Here is a 14779-nt window from a genome sequence, read left to right as displayed (position 1 = left end):
TAACAGTATTAATTATTGTCCATAACTTCTCATCTGGTTGCTAAAAATATTCCTGACCTGTATATGAAATTAAAGGGGACATTTTCACTGCTTATATTTTACTATCCATGATTCAGGTTTTCCAAGTTCCAGTTTATTCATTGTTTAGTCTCTTCCCAGATATCCTCAGCTGGCAGAATCCTTTTTATTTTATGTATCAAATACTTCATCTTATCATGTCCCTATAAATATGGGTGTTGTTGAGTGGTGGTAGGTAGTCTGCCACATTTGTTTTATCCTCAGTAATTTCATAACCAGAAAATACCTGAAACTGTCCCAGAATTTTCCACAACACCAAACTGTCCTTTTTTAGATTTCTAAAATACAAAACAAAATCATATGCAACTACTGTTAATGTTATTGAGCACCATAACATTTCTGAGTGTCTGATTTTCTTTGTCACTGACTAAATAAAAAGCAAATAACAAAGAGGAAAGAGGATCAGGTACTTGGTTCTGTTATTTAAACATAGTTTATTGGAGACCGTTGATACCTTCTTGGTCAGGGGTTGCTGCTTATCTTTTTTCTTACCTGCAGACATATTTCAGCCTTGAGGAAACTGTCACCAACTGCAGTAATTACCACAGTTTATTTGTAGGGTCTTTCTAAAAATCATCTAGATAAGGCTCACAGACCATTTTGAGATTAAGAGTTGTGGTGGTGCTGCGGTAGCGTTGTCACCTCACAATAAGATATTGTCCTGTTCGATTCTCAGCTAAAGGGTCTTCTGTGTGGAGACATGCGTGAATGGGCGTACCTTTGTTGGAGGTTGTGCATCAGGGCTGGCAACTCGACACGTAAAAATCTACTGCCAATCATTAGCGGACCAGAGTTCTGCTGTGGCGACCCCTAACCGGGAAAGCCGAAAGATACAACAACAACATCAACAATGCCAATTTTGCATTTACTTGTGAAACATGTTTGAAAACAATTTTCTTTTATTTACTTTAGCCCAGAATACGGGATTGTAAAAGTATGATGAACATTTAGAGCAAATCAGTTAACCAAAGCTATGACACTACATTAAGTCTGGTAAATATGACATATATTTGTACTTTGGCTATGTTTTTGATTTGAAACTTACAACATAATCATTTCTTAAAGCTATGATGCTACAGTAAGTCTAATAAATGGGATTCTACAACTTTGGCTATGTTCATTCATTTGATTTGAACCTTATCCTAGTCATTTCTTAAAATTGTAACACTACATTAAGTCTGGTAAATAGAATTCTCTAACTCCAGATATGTTCAATAATTTAATTTGAAACTTACCACATGGGCATTTCTTTAAACTACTTATAGAATGTACCAAACGAAAAAGAAACAAGTAAAAAGGAAACGCCACAGCAACCTTGTACCAACAGTGAAAAGCCTGAACGCAAGTTTATTAATTCAAAATCAAGCGTTTTCGCCACAAGTCCCTTGTGGCTTCATCAGAGAAAATACATCAAAGCATTAAAAACACGTTATACATAGAAAGACCTCTAAAATTATGCTTTCCTTTTAATTATTTTATATTATTTGTTAAAAATTAAATGTTTTAAAAATTGTCCTGGGACCTCTAATTTAAGTTGCCATTCTTCTGATGGAAGTTGGAACATGGTCAATAACCATAAATTCAAAACTTTATGAGCATGATTATGCAATAAGAAAAGATAATTGCCAAAATGCTTTGGCAAAACATGTTCATTCCCACCCTGGTCATAGTTTTGAATTTATGGTTATTGACCATGTTCCAACTTCCATCAGAGGTGGGCCTTATCCCCTGTTACTTGAGAATCGAGAACTAGAATGGCAACTTAAATTAGATGCTTTTAGGGTCCCAGGACTCAATGAAAACTGCAATATATCTGCTGTTCTTAAATTAAGAAGTTATATGAGATAATAAGTATACTCTACCTGGGTAGTTTTGCTTCTTGTCTATTTACTTACCTATTTTGAGTGGTTCTCCCATCAGATCTTTTACCAGTTGCTTTGTTTTACCAATTTTTAAAACATTTAATTTTGGTTAGTGATAGTTAATGAGGATTGTTAATAATAAATAATAAATAAAAAATCAATATCAATAAACAATAAATGAATAACAAATAATATAAAATAACCCTCTTTCTAATTGGCTTCCCTTATAGGTAATTGTTTTGGTATTAAAAGGAAAGCATAATTTTTAGAGGTCTTTTTATGCAGACTTTCTCATGCAGATTTTTATTATTTATTTTTTAATTTTTACTTTTTATATCTATGTATAACCTTCTTGGTTTGTTTTGAAGTGTGTTTATATGGTGCTGTTGACTGTTTGATATGAGGAATGTTTTAATCTTATAGTGGTGGGCTGGTTTATTTTAAACTGTTTTCTTAAATTTTTAAATTTGTGAAATGTGTTATGTCACTTCCTGCCTTAAGCTATTTAAGACATGTGTTTTTAATGCTTTAATGTATTTTCTCTGATGAAGCCACAAGGGTCTTGTGGCGAAAACGCTTGATTTTGAATTAATAAACTTGCGTTCAGGCTTTTCACTGTTGGTACAAGGTTGCTGTGGCATTTCCTTTTACTTATAGAATGTAACAATCACCGCATCCCAGATTCAGCCTACAATTGTTTGAAATTATTTATTAAAATTTGAAGTTTCTGAATGCCAGTTTTTGAAAGTTTATATTCCATATCAGCAGCTTGGAAAATGCAAAGTCTCTACTCGGGTCACACAGACAAACTAAGCTCCCCCTTAAATGCTGTGCAATGTTGGAATTAGCTTACTAATGTGGAGGTTTAAGGGTCAACTCCACTGGAGGTGCTGTGGAGGCTTGATCTTCTGCAGAAACACAAGTTTCTTAACAACGACTGTCTCGTTGTTCTGTAAAGGAATTCTAAATAAATTATTGTAAAAGTGTTAAAAATCAGATTATTTTAGTTTTGGCATTTCCGTGAACTGCAAATAAAAGAGATGGTGCCTCTTTCTAATAAACCAGTATGCTGGTCTCCTTTTACAATAATGTGAGAAAGATTATTTTTCCAAACTATCTTCCAAGAAAAGTAGATTTGACCACAATTATTTATCAACAGATATGACCCATTACTGATGGATTAGCTGCACATCAGCAAGTCAAATGGTATCAGAAACACTCGCTCTAGGGATCAAAACATCAACTGCAACATCAACAGAATGGTTTGAAGGGACAGGTATATTTCACAGAGGATACCACGGCTGTGGAACAGACTCCCCATCCACATAAAAAAAGAGTTCATGCCTGTCTATTTTCGAGTTCACTTAGGTCTTTGGATGTAAAGCAGAAAACCTAATCCAGGACTGTCTCCTGTACTACTAATGGAGAGATGCTGCTCCTAAATGTTTTATTCCATGCATGTGTCCCCTCAAATTATCTATGGTATGATCCCAGTTATTCTCATTGTGGTAATATATAATTATCGACCATGGGATGGGCAAGGCCAATCTATAACCAAATGGGGTAGGTTATTTTGAGCACAAAAGGGGAAACTGGCTAGGCTTAAAATGGCCCACAAGGGCAGCTAGTCTTTCCCTTTCAGCCTATGAACCTATACAAACATCATATAAAAACTGGGGCAAGAATAATAATCCTTATAATTATGGACATGCACTACATTAAGTAAATGCAGCTTCACACATTTTGTTTTTGTTGATAGACTTAAAATATACAGATTGATTTTTTAAGTGCGACACCTGAGATGTTGGAAACTCAAGCTTTTTTTTTTTTTCTGATAACATACATTTCAGCACCTGGACTAAATGACAAAAGATCAGAAAACATTACTGAAACTATCAGGTACATATGTTATAAATTTTCAATATGGGCTGAAAATGGAGTAGCGGAAGTTGTAGGGCATACATCTCAAACTGTTGCTTAAACATTGTTTACTTAGCTCACTGACTAGCTTAACAAGATGAGCACAAACGTTCAAAGTAGCAAGCTGCAAGAGTTAAGGTTAAAACCTGCTACAGTGACTTTCATTCTTCACAGTAATAAACATGTTTCTCTGCTTATTGGGGGCTACTGGAAACAACATTTTTTTCAGTACTTGTTTGCAGACTGCAACTTTGATACATACGTTGTTTACTTATGTAAATTATAAACACTGGATAACTGCTGTGTTTTTCAATTACAACAGTTTAGTACAGTAAGGAAATGTAAGTCATTGATGTATCACAGTGTATCACAGGAAATCAATTTAAATTTTCATCAATTTCTTTCTCTTTCAAAAGACAGTAAAATAACAGGTAGTTGTTAATGCTTTTGTCTGAGAGAGACACAAAAACGCCTTTCACAGACTACCCCATGAAGGAAGACGCACTAGTTGAACAAATCACTATTGTACACAGAATTCAAAAGACTGATTATTTTGCTTTCTAGTGTTAAACCAGCTCAGAGGATCAGGTGACCCACTTCTTAAGAAATAATGTTTTGAAACTCAGGCATTTACAGATTGTGAAAATGTGTGATATAACAAGCTTTGATTAAAACAATGAGGGTATTTTTCATCTTGGCAGATGATGCTGGGATTACCAGTGGAACTACAGATTGCATAAGTAATCTGTGGTGGAGTTCTGCTGTTGAATAAAGCAGTGAATTTCATTACAATTCATTTCTCCACACTGACACTAGGTAAACCTGACAAAATGTGCATGTGTGTATATGTGTATGCAGCCACAAACAGATGCATCTGGTTGTGACCCAACAAAATATGTATGTGTGTGTGTGTGTGTGTGTGTGTGTGTGTGTGTGTGTGTGTGTGTGTGTGTCTGAAACACAAACAGATCTGGTTGTAGATGTTGTTTAAACATGTAGATTTTGCTATAAAGTGGTTATGTACTCAAACTGTACTTATATAATTTGATAGGTCCACATTATTTCTTTGACTTAGCATTTGCTACCAGTAGTTAAAACTGCTGTCATTGTTCAGCAGACTTTTGGCTTGTGTTACATTTTATAGGTAACATTTTAAAATTTTATATCTGAATGCCATGAAACAGCACCAATAACATTCCAAGTGATATGCTTGAAGTATCAGTAGAATTAAGAAATATGCCTATATTATATTATATGTTTCAGCAGCATAGATGAGGGAAAGGTTGTTCACACAGCCTACCTTGACCTTGCCAAGGCTTTTGACACAATTCGCCCCACTCGGGTATTACAGAAAAACTCACCAGCCTGAACATAAACCCCTACATCATGAGATGGGTTGCCAACTGGCTTACAGACACAACTCACACAGTAAGAATAGTGGGCTCCAGGTCCAACTCTAAACCAGTCACAAGTGGTGTCCCACAAGGCTCGGTCCTGGGACCCTCTACTGTTCTGCATATACTTCTCAGAACTACAGGCAAACACAGGAGGACTATGGCTAACCAGGTTCACAGATGACTGCAAACTGGGATCCATAATGGACTCTTTGGCTGACATGGACATCCTCCAAAAGGGCCTTACTGAGACGGACACCTGGTGTCAAAGTCATGGCCTCAAGCTAGATGCCAAAAAATGCATAGTCATCCCGTTTGGGAAAAACAAAACACTCACGAATTACCACATAGGTGGCAGCCCCCTTAATACAGAAGAGGTAATAAGAGATCTGGGGACCCAGGTAGATAGTAACCACTCCTTTGACAATCATATTTTGCCAAAGTAGTTAGGAAATCCTTCTATGTGGCCCACCTAATTACTAAAGGGTTCGCATCTAGAAATAAAGAGGTTATAGTGCCCCTCTACTCGTCACTCATCAGACCCATCATAGGGTACAATGCCCCATTTGGGATGTACCTCACAAGACACTTCCAACAGCTGGAGAGACCACAAAAAGTACCTCACCAAGAGGATTAATGGCCTCAAACATATGTCGTATGCAGCCCGACTGAAAAAAGTCTGGCTGCACTCAGTGGCATATTACTCAGAGGTGATCTCTGCCTGACTTACAAAGCCATGTCCAACTCAGAATTGATGGACATGTTCCACCTAAAGAAATCCAAGTCACTGTGAGCCATGCGCATGAGAATTTTAAGATGCGTGAAACATACAAAGACTGCCAAGTACAGTACTTCAACATAACTGTTCCACTCTGGGGGAACACACCCTCAAAAATGTTTTACTTGGAAAAAAAATGTTTACTAGAATGTAAAATGGAAGCATGCATTCTTGACACTTCATTGTCAAGTGTTACCATGCTAGCTTCAAATTCAGTTAGCATACTGGAAGCTTTTGTCTTGCAATCTGTTTGTCTCAATACCGGACCTTAAAATTACAAAGCTCAAAACTGGTGTGTGGCCATTGTTAGAATAATTTAACAAATAGTATGTAATAAAAGCATAATTACTTCTACAAAATTAGTAATATTTTCCTGCAAATAACATCTCATTGTGATAATTTGTTTGTATGAATATAACCTGACATATATAAAGCAATCCATGGTGTACAAATTTAATTTTTAATCAAGTCAGTATCTTACCTAACACAAGGGCAACAAACTTTCTAGTTTCAAATATACCAATGAAGTTAAGAATATAAGAGAGCCAATAATTAGCATAACTATGCCCAGAGCATTTTGTGTTTACTGTTATTGTTATCTAACCAGTTAAAAGACTCTAACCCAACAATGTCGGGGTATGTACTGCATCTTTAATTCTTTATCTGTATATTTATCAAAAAGCAAAGGACATTTATGTTGGGGGGAATTAGTAGCACAGGAGGTTAATGCATAATCAGAAATGTCTGGCTAAACTCCTATAGAATGGAGAGCAGTCCAGACATTGGTACATAGTTCCACAGGTCCTGGTGGAGGCTCCCCCGATTGGTTACTTGGCTATCTTTCTGTTGACTGTACTTTTCAAATCATGTGAAACTCAGCACAGACAAAATTAAATATGTTGGCAGAAATGCCAAGTACAGACAAAATTAATTATATTGGCAGTTCAGAGCCATCAGGTTCCATGCTATTCTGTTCTGATGCATAAGAAATTAATCTACAGATATTTGTTTCAGTACGGTAGCATTGTGTTTCAAAGACGTTTGTTCCAGATGTTTTAATGAGACTGACCAAAAGAAAGCAGCCAATATTGTACCAGTGAACACTATTAATTAACTTTATCTCTAAGGGCAACAAGACTGGTGCAGCACGTAAGATGTGCTTCTATGCGGAGCGTCAGTATATGGCAACTGGATACTTTTCATAATTCCAAATGTAATGAAGCAGTTCAGTCATTTTAGGTGAATGTGTTAAATCAGTCCAATGTATACATTAAAGAGGCAGGCCATGTTTTATGAAAAGGATCAAAAATTCATCTAAATCTGTGAAACAGATCAGAGCTGTTAAAATTTATATAAAAAAGGCATACTGTGAATACAGTATCACAGAAGTAAGAATTTTGTACAGTAAACTTCATAACCAAATCAAGGAACAAAGAACATTAAGTGTCAAAACCAGCAGTACCTAGTGACGAAAGCTAAAAACACTCGCTGCAACAATGACAGGTTAAGGTGCAAGTTGGAAATGTACCCTCAGTATCAGAGGAAACTGAACAGGGAACTCAAATTATACAGAATCTACTAAACAGCAAATGAAACAGGGTTAGAAGAAGGAGACAAACTGGAAAATCCATAACCTGAAGGCAGCTTGATAAGCCTTGAAAGACTCATTAGAAGATCATGACAAAAGCACAAACATTTTGATGGATGTACAAAATGATGGACAGGAGTGGCGAGGAAGATGAATAGAAGGAATGGTAAGGAAACAAGCAAAACTCAAACCTAAGCAAACTACCGACACCAAGATTACAGTGACAACATGCATAGGATCCAATTTCAAGAGACTGAAAAAGGGAGGTGGCACATTCATAATATATTAATTTACACAGTGAGGGATGCAAAATGTAAGTCATCAAGAACTATATGAGAACAACAGCTACATTTGTAGTAAGAAATGGGGTTGAGCTTATAACTGTATCATTTTTGTGAAGAGCTGACAGCTGCAGCAAAATAGTGAGTTACTATACTCATTTGATAGCACTACAGCGTAGCTATGTTAGACTGATACATCTTCTCATATACTTACATTTCAGTGTCTGTAGAGCCGGCCGTTAGTACCGAATGCCATCCTGTTAACTGTTAATGCTCTTAGTACATGCGGTTCATGTATAAACACAACATGATCAAGACTTCTTAAAAATTACAAACCTCATCTAATGATGACATGGAAAGTCATACAAGGTGTGGCTGGAGTGCAGACAGCCATGGTAGGGGGTTAAAAATGCCCTAATTTACATATATTCTTGACAGATAATGCAACAGATGTATAGAAACCCCACTACCAGGCAAGCACAGGTAGAAAGTAAAACCGTGTCTTTTCATGAAATGATTGCTACTAAAGCTATGAGTGTATTTTTAGGAAAGCAGAACAGTTGTGACATATTGAGCCACACGCTCTAGAGATATAAACCTCACCACAACGATAAATAGGACATGCTGGAGGGATAGATTCCTATCCCAGAGACTCCCCATGTTTTGCAACAGGATTCCAATATACATCAGGCAGAGCCCCTCCCTAACACTCTTCAAGAGAAACCTTGAAGGGTGGATGGGAAACAGAAAATTTACCCCAGGGATCACTGCAGTGGCTCTGCTGGACAGAGGCACAGGGAACTAATGGCTCTGCTGGACAGAGGCACAGGGAGCTAATCTAAGGGGGTGGCGAAAGCCAACACATTCTGGCTAGGCTTATAAATGCCCATGGGCAGATAGCCTAGTACTTACCTACGAACCTATGAACATATCCACATTTGATATCACTATATTGTGTACAAACATACAACAAAAGTAATAGTGATGCTTTCTTTTAGAAACTATCAGTGCCCATTCCTTGTGAAAGACGCTTGAGACAATCACTAATTTAAAATATTATTTTCATTGGCCTGCTCACCGGTGTGCAGGAACGTAGATTTGATTTGTATGCCAGTAACCTGCATTTGCAAAGCAAGCGTGGAGATTGGTAGGAGTCAGCCAGGGGAGAAGGAAGTATGCCACTTAAGAGAAAAATGTTGGGGAGGGAAAGAAAGCGCAACCTTCCACTATAAATTACAAGAACAGTGTATGGCTAACTAATGAAATACACTTTCAAATGGTATAAAATGACATGGCAGTTTCTATTGTAATAGGTTATTGAGATGTATTCCCACAGTGTTACTAATTTCAACAGCACCTGTGTTGCTTAAGCACTTTTGCCGTCTCTGCTTACATATTTATTTAATGTAATTATGGTTATCTTTAACATCACTGCTTTTTGTAATGTCTGAGTTGGCCTGAAAAATCCATGGGGATCAGTGTTCTACCCTAGTTAAAAAAATAAACTAATTAATTCATTACTAGTTAACATGTGAAGTGGCCAAATACACATAATTCATAACTGTAAGGTATAGCTGTAAAGGTGCTGTTCACCATTTCAAACAAAATCACCACATACAGTGCTCTGATACGCAATACTGTGTGAAATTGTCATAGCTTTTACCTAGTTATATAAATTGAATTTTGTTTGTTTTTCATATTTGTGCAACAGTACTTGGGATTTACTGTACTTAAATTTCATTTTCTAAAACATTACTTGGGAGGAAAAATGCCAAAGACATTCTGTGTTCTTTAAGCAACCACATTACACCATCCACATTACACCATCATATTTTAAGAGCATTTTGCTTGGCAACCTAACATTCCAAGTCTACATATTTGCTAAATTTATGATTATGTATTTAAAAAAAATCAGGGAAAGGATTACAATGCTTGTATGGCACAGTACTTCCATTTTGTTAATCATCATGAGACTAAGCAATTTAAATAAATGTTCTCGACTCATCTGAAAAAAGTTTAAGAAAAAGGAAAGGAATTTCATGCACTTGTTTATTCATACTGTAAAAGCTGCTATTCCAGAGGTCCTAATTTCAGTACAGTATTTCATTTGAAGTGTGAAATGCTTTTCACTGACTTGGTATTGACATTGTGTAATTAGTCAACAATCAGGTCCACTGTTTCAAGCAACTGCTCTGTGACACAGCTTGTCTCAAAATGTCATGGACACTACTCATACTGTAACGTGTACATAAGTTTATTACTGCTTCAAGCTAGCACATACTGTATTACTTACTGTATTTTTTTATTCATCTATATACTAGTTCACTGTTTGTATCTTATTAATTTTTCATGCTATTATGTTACTTACTGTATTTTTATTCACTTATATGTACCGTTTCATTATTTGTATGTTATTAATTTTTCATGGTACTGTTTATATGTTATTATATTTTCATGGTATTGTGGAGCTTTTCTGCCCAGGCCTTCGCTGAAAAAGGGCTTTTGCTCAGTCGGATACTCCCGGTCAACAAATGTCAAATAAATATAATAAATTTGGGAAGTATACTACTTTACTTAATATAGCTGCTTTTAGTTGTGACCTGAAAGAGTACAGAGTTTTTCCTGCAATGGTGGCTTAGAGGGCTAAAAGCCTTGGGATAGCCAGAGTTCAATTAACATCTCAGGTGCTTGACACTGTAGGAAAGGAAGAGGATGGGCATTACCATTTAGGGGAGAGGGTTCCACTCTCCACACAGATACTGCTGAAGCACAGGATGGTGTCATAAGAGTGGGAGCCATTGCAACGGAGACATAAATGTGACCTTCCAAGCTGGTGATGATACCTCCTGTTGGCTGCACAGGAGAACATATTCAAACTCAGGAGAGGTATATGTGGTGGCCCCTGCAATGATGTAGGTGAGGTATAGGTGGTGGTCCCTGCGATGATGTAGGTGAGGTATAGGTGGTGGTCCCTGCGATGATGTAGGTGTTCCTGTGACTACCCAAGAGGGGTTTAGGCCACTTATAAGGAAAACATATGTATACTCTCATTGCTGGTTGAGAGCACCAAACACCCCAATGTCTGCTTTGATGATGGCTACCTCTGGTAGCTGTTGATATAGGGGAGCCATGGAGGTCTATTGTGTGGATGGGTTTGATGGCCAGCAAGGCAGAAAGGGCCGAAAATGTAAAACTAATTGCAGAATAAGAGTATATTCACGTTGCATGTAGTCAAATACCAATGTATATGTAAAGCACCGTGACAACCTCAGGCCTGCAGCTGTTGTTGTCATACTTAATAAATTAAGTAGACATGCTCCAACTAGACAGGCAAACATAACAATACATTCCTGCATTTATGAATACAGTTGTGCCTGAAATCCAGCTTTGGAAAACATTTCTGAGCGAATCAGAAATACAGGAATTTGAAACTCCAGTGTGTGCTTTTAAGGCAAATCCATTTTAAAATAGGTAAGGCAAATCCATTTTAAAATAGGTAAATGTGATAATGTAGTCTTTGTGTGTGTGTGTGTGTGTGTGTGTGTGTGTGTGTGTGTGTGTGTGTGTGTATGCGTGTGTGTGCTTGTGTGTGTGGGGAGGAGTGATCCTTGGGTTACAATAATTAGAACCTTTGGATGGAAGCAGTTTTCACAGGATTTTATTGTTAGTGCCCATTACAACAAAGGGCTTTACAAGTGGCCAAGTTATATTAACAACTGGAAAATAATAGGTTTTAAGTATGACTTTTAAACAGAAAGGTGGTATTAGCATTCACTGTATGTTACATACATTGTACACAGGATGTATTTGGCTGCCAAGACACAAGGACAAGATGAAAGCTCTCTAGAACTCGGAAGTCATAAAAGAAACACAGAGGTAAACTAAGTGTTGAAGAGCTCCACATGCATGCTACTAACTACTCATCTTCCCTTTGTTTTACATTTCTTTTGTTAGGCTGAGTGCTTTGCTTCCTGGTAACTTCAGTATTATTTAGTACTGCTGTTTTACTAAAGTAACAGACTTGGACTTAAGCAGATATGCTGTGAATCTGCAAATTACTTTCATGTATGAGGGTAGGCGTACCACGTGCTTACTGGGGTAGCACCACCTTTTTAAGCAGCTAACAAAACAGGTCAATACTAATTTAATTTACTGACAGAACAGTAAGGAACCAGTCAATAAATTTTGCATCCGTGCCCTTCACAGCCAGTGTCAGAAAATTTAGCTACAGATTGACTTTGCCTTTGAAAGATAATTTATTTATTTATTTATTTATTTAAAGAGAAATACAAATAATTTCAAAGTTACTGGCACCGTGGGTGTTTGTGTGTGTGCCCGCATGTGTTGCAGGAAGCAATAAATATTACTAGCTTCCAGTAATGGAATGAAGAAGCAGAAGATGCTAATATATGACACACACACACACTCACAACTGTGGTTATGACACGTCTCATTACACAATGTCTTAGCAATTTTGACTACAGCTCTGTGTCACTCAAGACTGGTAAAGATTACATGCAGTTGGCTTCCACTGTCTGCTTCTTAAAGCATAGAGTATTAATGAATTTGTAGTACAGTCTTTATTGCATCCTCCACAGTTTGTCTCACAGTGTTACCTTTACACCAAATCCCAGACTTAAAGTCACCAGCATCAGTACGACCAAAAGGAATGTTGTGGTCAGCTCAGTACTAATATGAACTGTGCAGGTCTGTTTTCAGAGGAATTTTTCCACTGTGCTTTCAGCCCTGGAGGTAAGGCTTTTCTGTCAGTTACATCCAACAGGTATTTCCTCTTAAAAACAAAAAACATCACAGTAACTGTCTACATTCACAAGGCCATGTTCACCATGAACAGAAAAATGATACTAATAGAGTTAGTGTTGTAATTACTTTCTGTATAATGCCATCTTTATGTCAGCCTTGTAGTAAGGTGGAAAAACTTACAGAATTAAGGAAATAGATTAGTCTGTTAATGGAATGCTACATAGAAAACCTGCACTGAACTTATTAAAGAGTTCTCAGCTGTTTCAAAGGCATGCTGGCTTTGTATTAGAAACATACCTCGCAGGCCCGTCTTGATTCCTTAACTGACTTTAGCAGTTCTGTAACTTTAATGTAGGCTTCCTATTTTTATTTATTTATGCCCATCAAAGCTGTGTCTTGCTTTTAAATACCTTTTAGCACGAAAAGGATATGGTATAAACATACCATGCAAAAGTTTAATTTAAGCATGCTGAAATCCAGTGTTTTGTGCGACTGACAAATAAAACATTGCATGCTGTTTTACTTAAAAACCTTAAAGAGACTGTATCATGTACAGAGTTCAGGAAAATGCTTAATCTCATTTTCTGAGAGGTCTGGGTTGCACTGTTAACAGTGCAGTTTTATCTTTTTCCTTTACTAAATTATTAAGCTTGCATTATCCAGACATTGTTACTTTGCAGAGGGGCCTTTTACCAAATACTTCTGAGACAAACTGACATAAATCTGTCCTACATTTTATAACAGTAAAGGAAACCAGACTAAGTACTTACCTTGTCTGTCTGAAAGCTGACAGTGCTGCCATATCTGCAGTAAGTTACAAAGTGTTCACAGTTATTCCACAACAAACTGTATGGAGTGGGTCCTATTAGCTTCTCGGCTCTCTGGGCTACATCTTCATTAGGAAGGGGTTTATTGTTAAAGAGCTCATCCATTTCATTAACTAGGATGCTTGCTCCATAGGCAAAGTCTTCCACTGTGTCTACCCTGATGCTGGCTACTTTGGTGAGAACCCCCATCAGAAGTCTTTTATTTGTCACCACTTTCTGAATCAGTTCCTTGTCATCAGTTATCACCGGGAGGATGTCTGGCATCATGTGAGCAACTTTATTGTCACCTAGGTAAATGCCAAAGTGAATGAAGAGAGTACGTGGCACCTCCAACAGGTCTCCCCTCTTTAACGAAGAAACCTCATAATAGTTTGCATTTTTGTCTGCCTCAGCTGAAGGGGCTGAAGTGCTGAAAAGTTTTAAGTTTAAGTAGAAGAAAACCTTCTCCAGCAAGAGTCCAACAAAGTCCAACATATTTTTGTTGTTGTTGACTGCCTTGTGCTTGCTTGTGTTAATTCATGCTGCTTCTTAATATCTAGGGATTGTACTTCACACTTCAGAAGCAGACAGAGGCAGAGAGAGAGAAAGCGAAAGAGAGAGAGGAAGGGAGATGTACATTGGCTAAAGAAAAGGGGCTGGTTTCAGAGGAGGAACCTTGGAAGAAACACTGACAGTAGTTAAGATGGAGAAGGGGGAAGGGGATGACCTACTGACACACTAAACTTTAAAGCAGAGGGAAAAATATACATCTAGAGAATATAAAATAGGTCTGTTTTCTTCTTGTACCCTATTCACACGACTACAACATTGTAGTACTAAAATAAGTGCTACTTGTCCATCCAGCAAGGCAAATCAGAGACAGCAAATCAGTTATTTTTATTTACCAGCAAATGTAATTTCTAAATGACAGAACAGTCAGAATTTTTTAGGTGGCAATCACTTTACTTCAGAAGTAAACATACTTCCTAATAAAATAATGCCTTGTTACAGGTATCAAACTCTCTCTGCTAGTTTAATCTTGTATGTGTAGCATATTTCACACAGATGTAAACTATGCTTACTTTGTTTATGCAGTGAAATCATGCTTTTGACTTTGCATTCACAACTTATTTTCTTAGGGTATACCCATCTGTTGAGCATTCTGCAAAAAAAAATGTTAATTGCTTGTATTTATTCAGTTGTCCATTTGTAAGAATATTTACTTTATGACACACCTTCTTATGAACTGACTGTGCATGGTTCAGTTATGATTTGTTGCCACTTGCATTTTTTAACCAGAAATTCCAT

General features: G+C 37.1%; 1 protein-coding gene across 1 annotated transcript in view; it reads right to left on the bottom strand.

Moving 5' to 3' along the window:
* The window catches only part of LRAT (lecithin retinol acyltransferase), a 30148-nt gene extending 15998 nt beyond the window's left edge, over positions 1 to 14150 (bottom strand). Inside the window, exon 1 of the mRNA XM_044062435.1 lies at positions 13436 to 14150. Within this exon, the coding sequence (XP_043918370.1) occupies positions 13436 to 13966 (531 nt within the window). The 5' untranslated portion in view covers positions 13967 to 14150. The remainder of the gene's footprint in view (positions 1 to 13435) is intronic.
* Between the last annotated feature and the right edge of the window lie 629 nt (positions 14151 to 14779).

The sequence above is a fragment of the Protopterus annectens genome, chromosome 2.part1, assembly GCF_019279795.1.
Source record: "Protopterus annectens isolate FY-2018-M chromosome 2.part1, PAN1.0, whole genome shotgun sequence".
In the NCBI taxonomy this organism is placed as follows: Eukaryota; Metazoa; Chordata; order Ceratodontiformes; family Protopteridae; genus Protopterus; species Protopterus annectens.
Note: the sequence above shows the minus strand (reverse complement) of the source record. Positions and strands in the feature narration are given on the sequence as shown.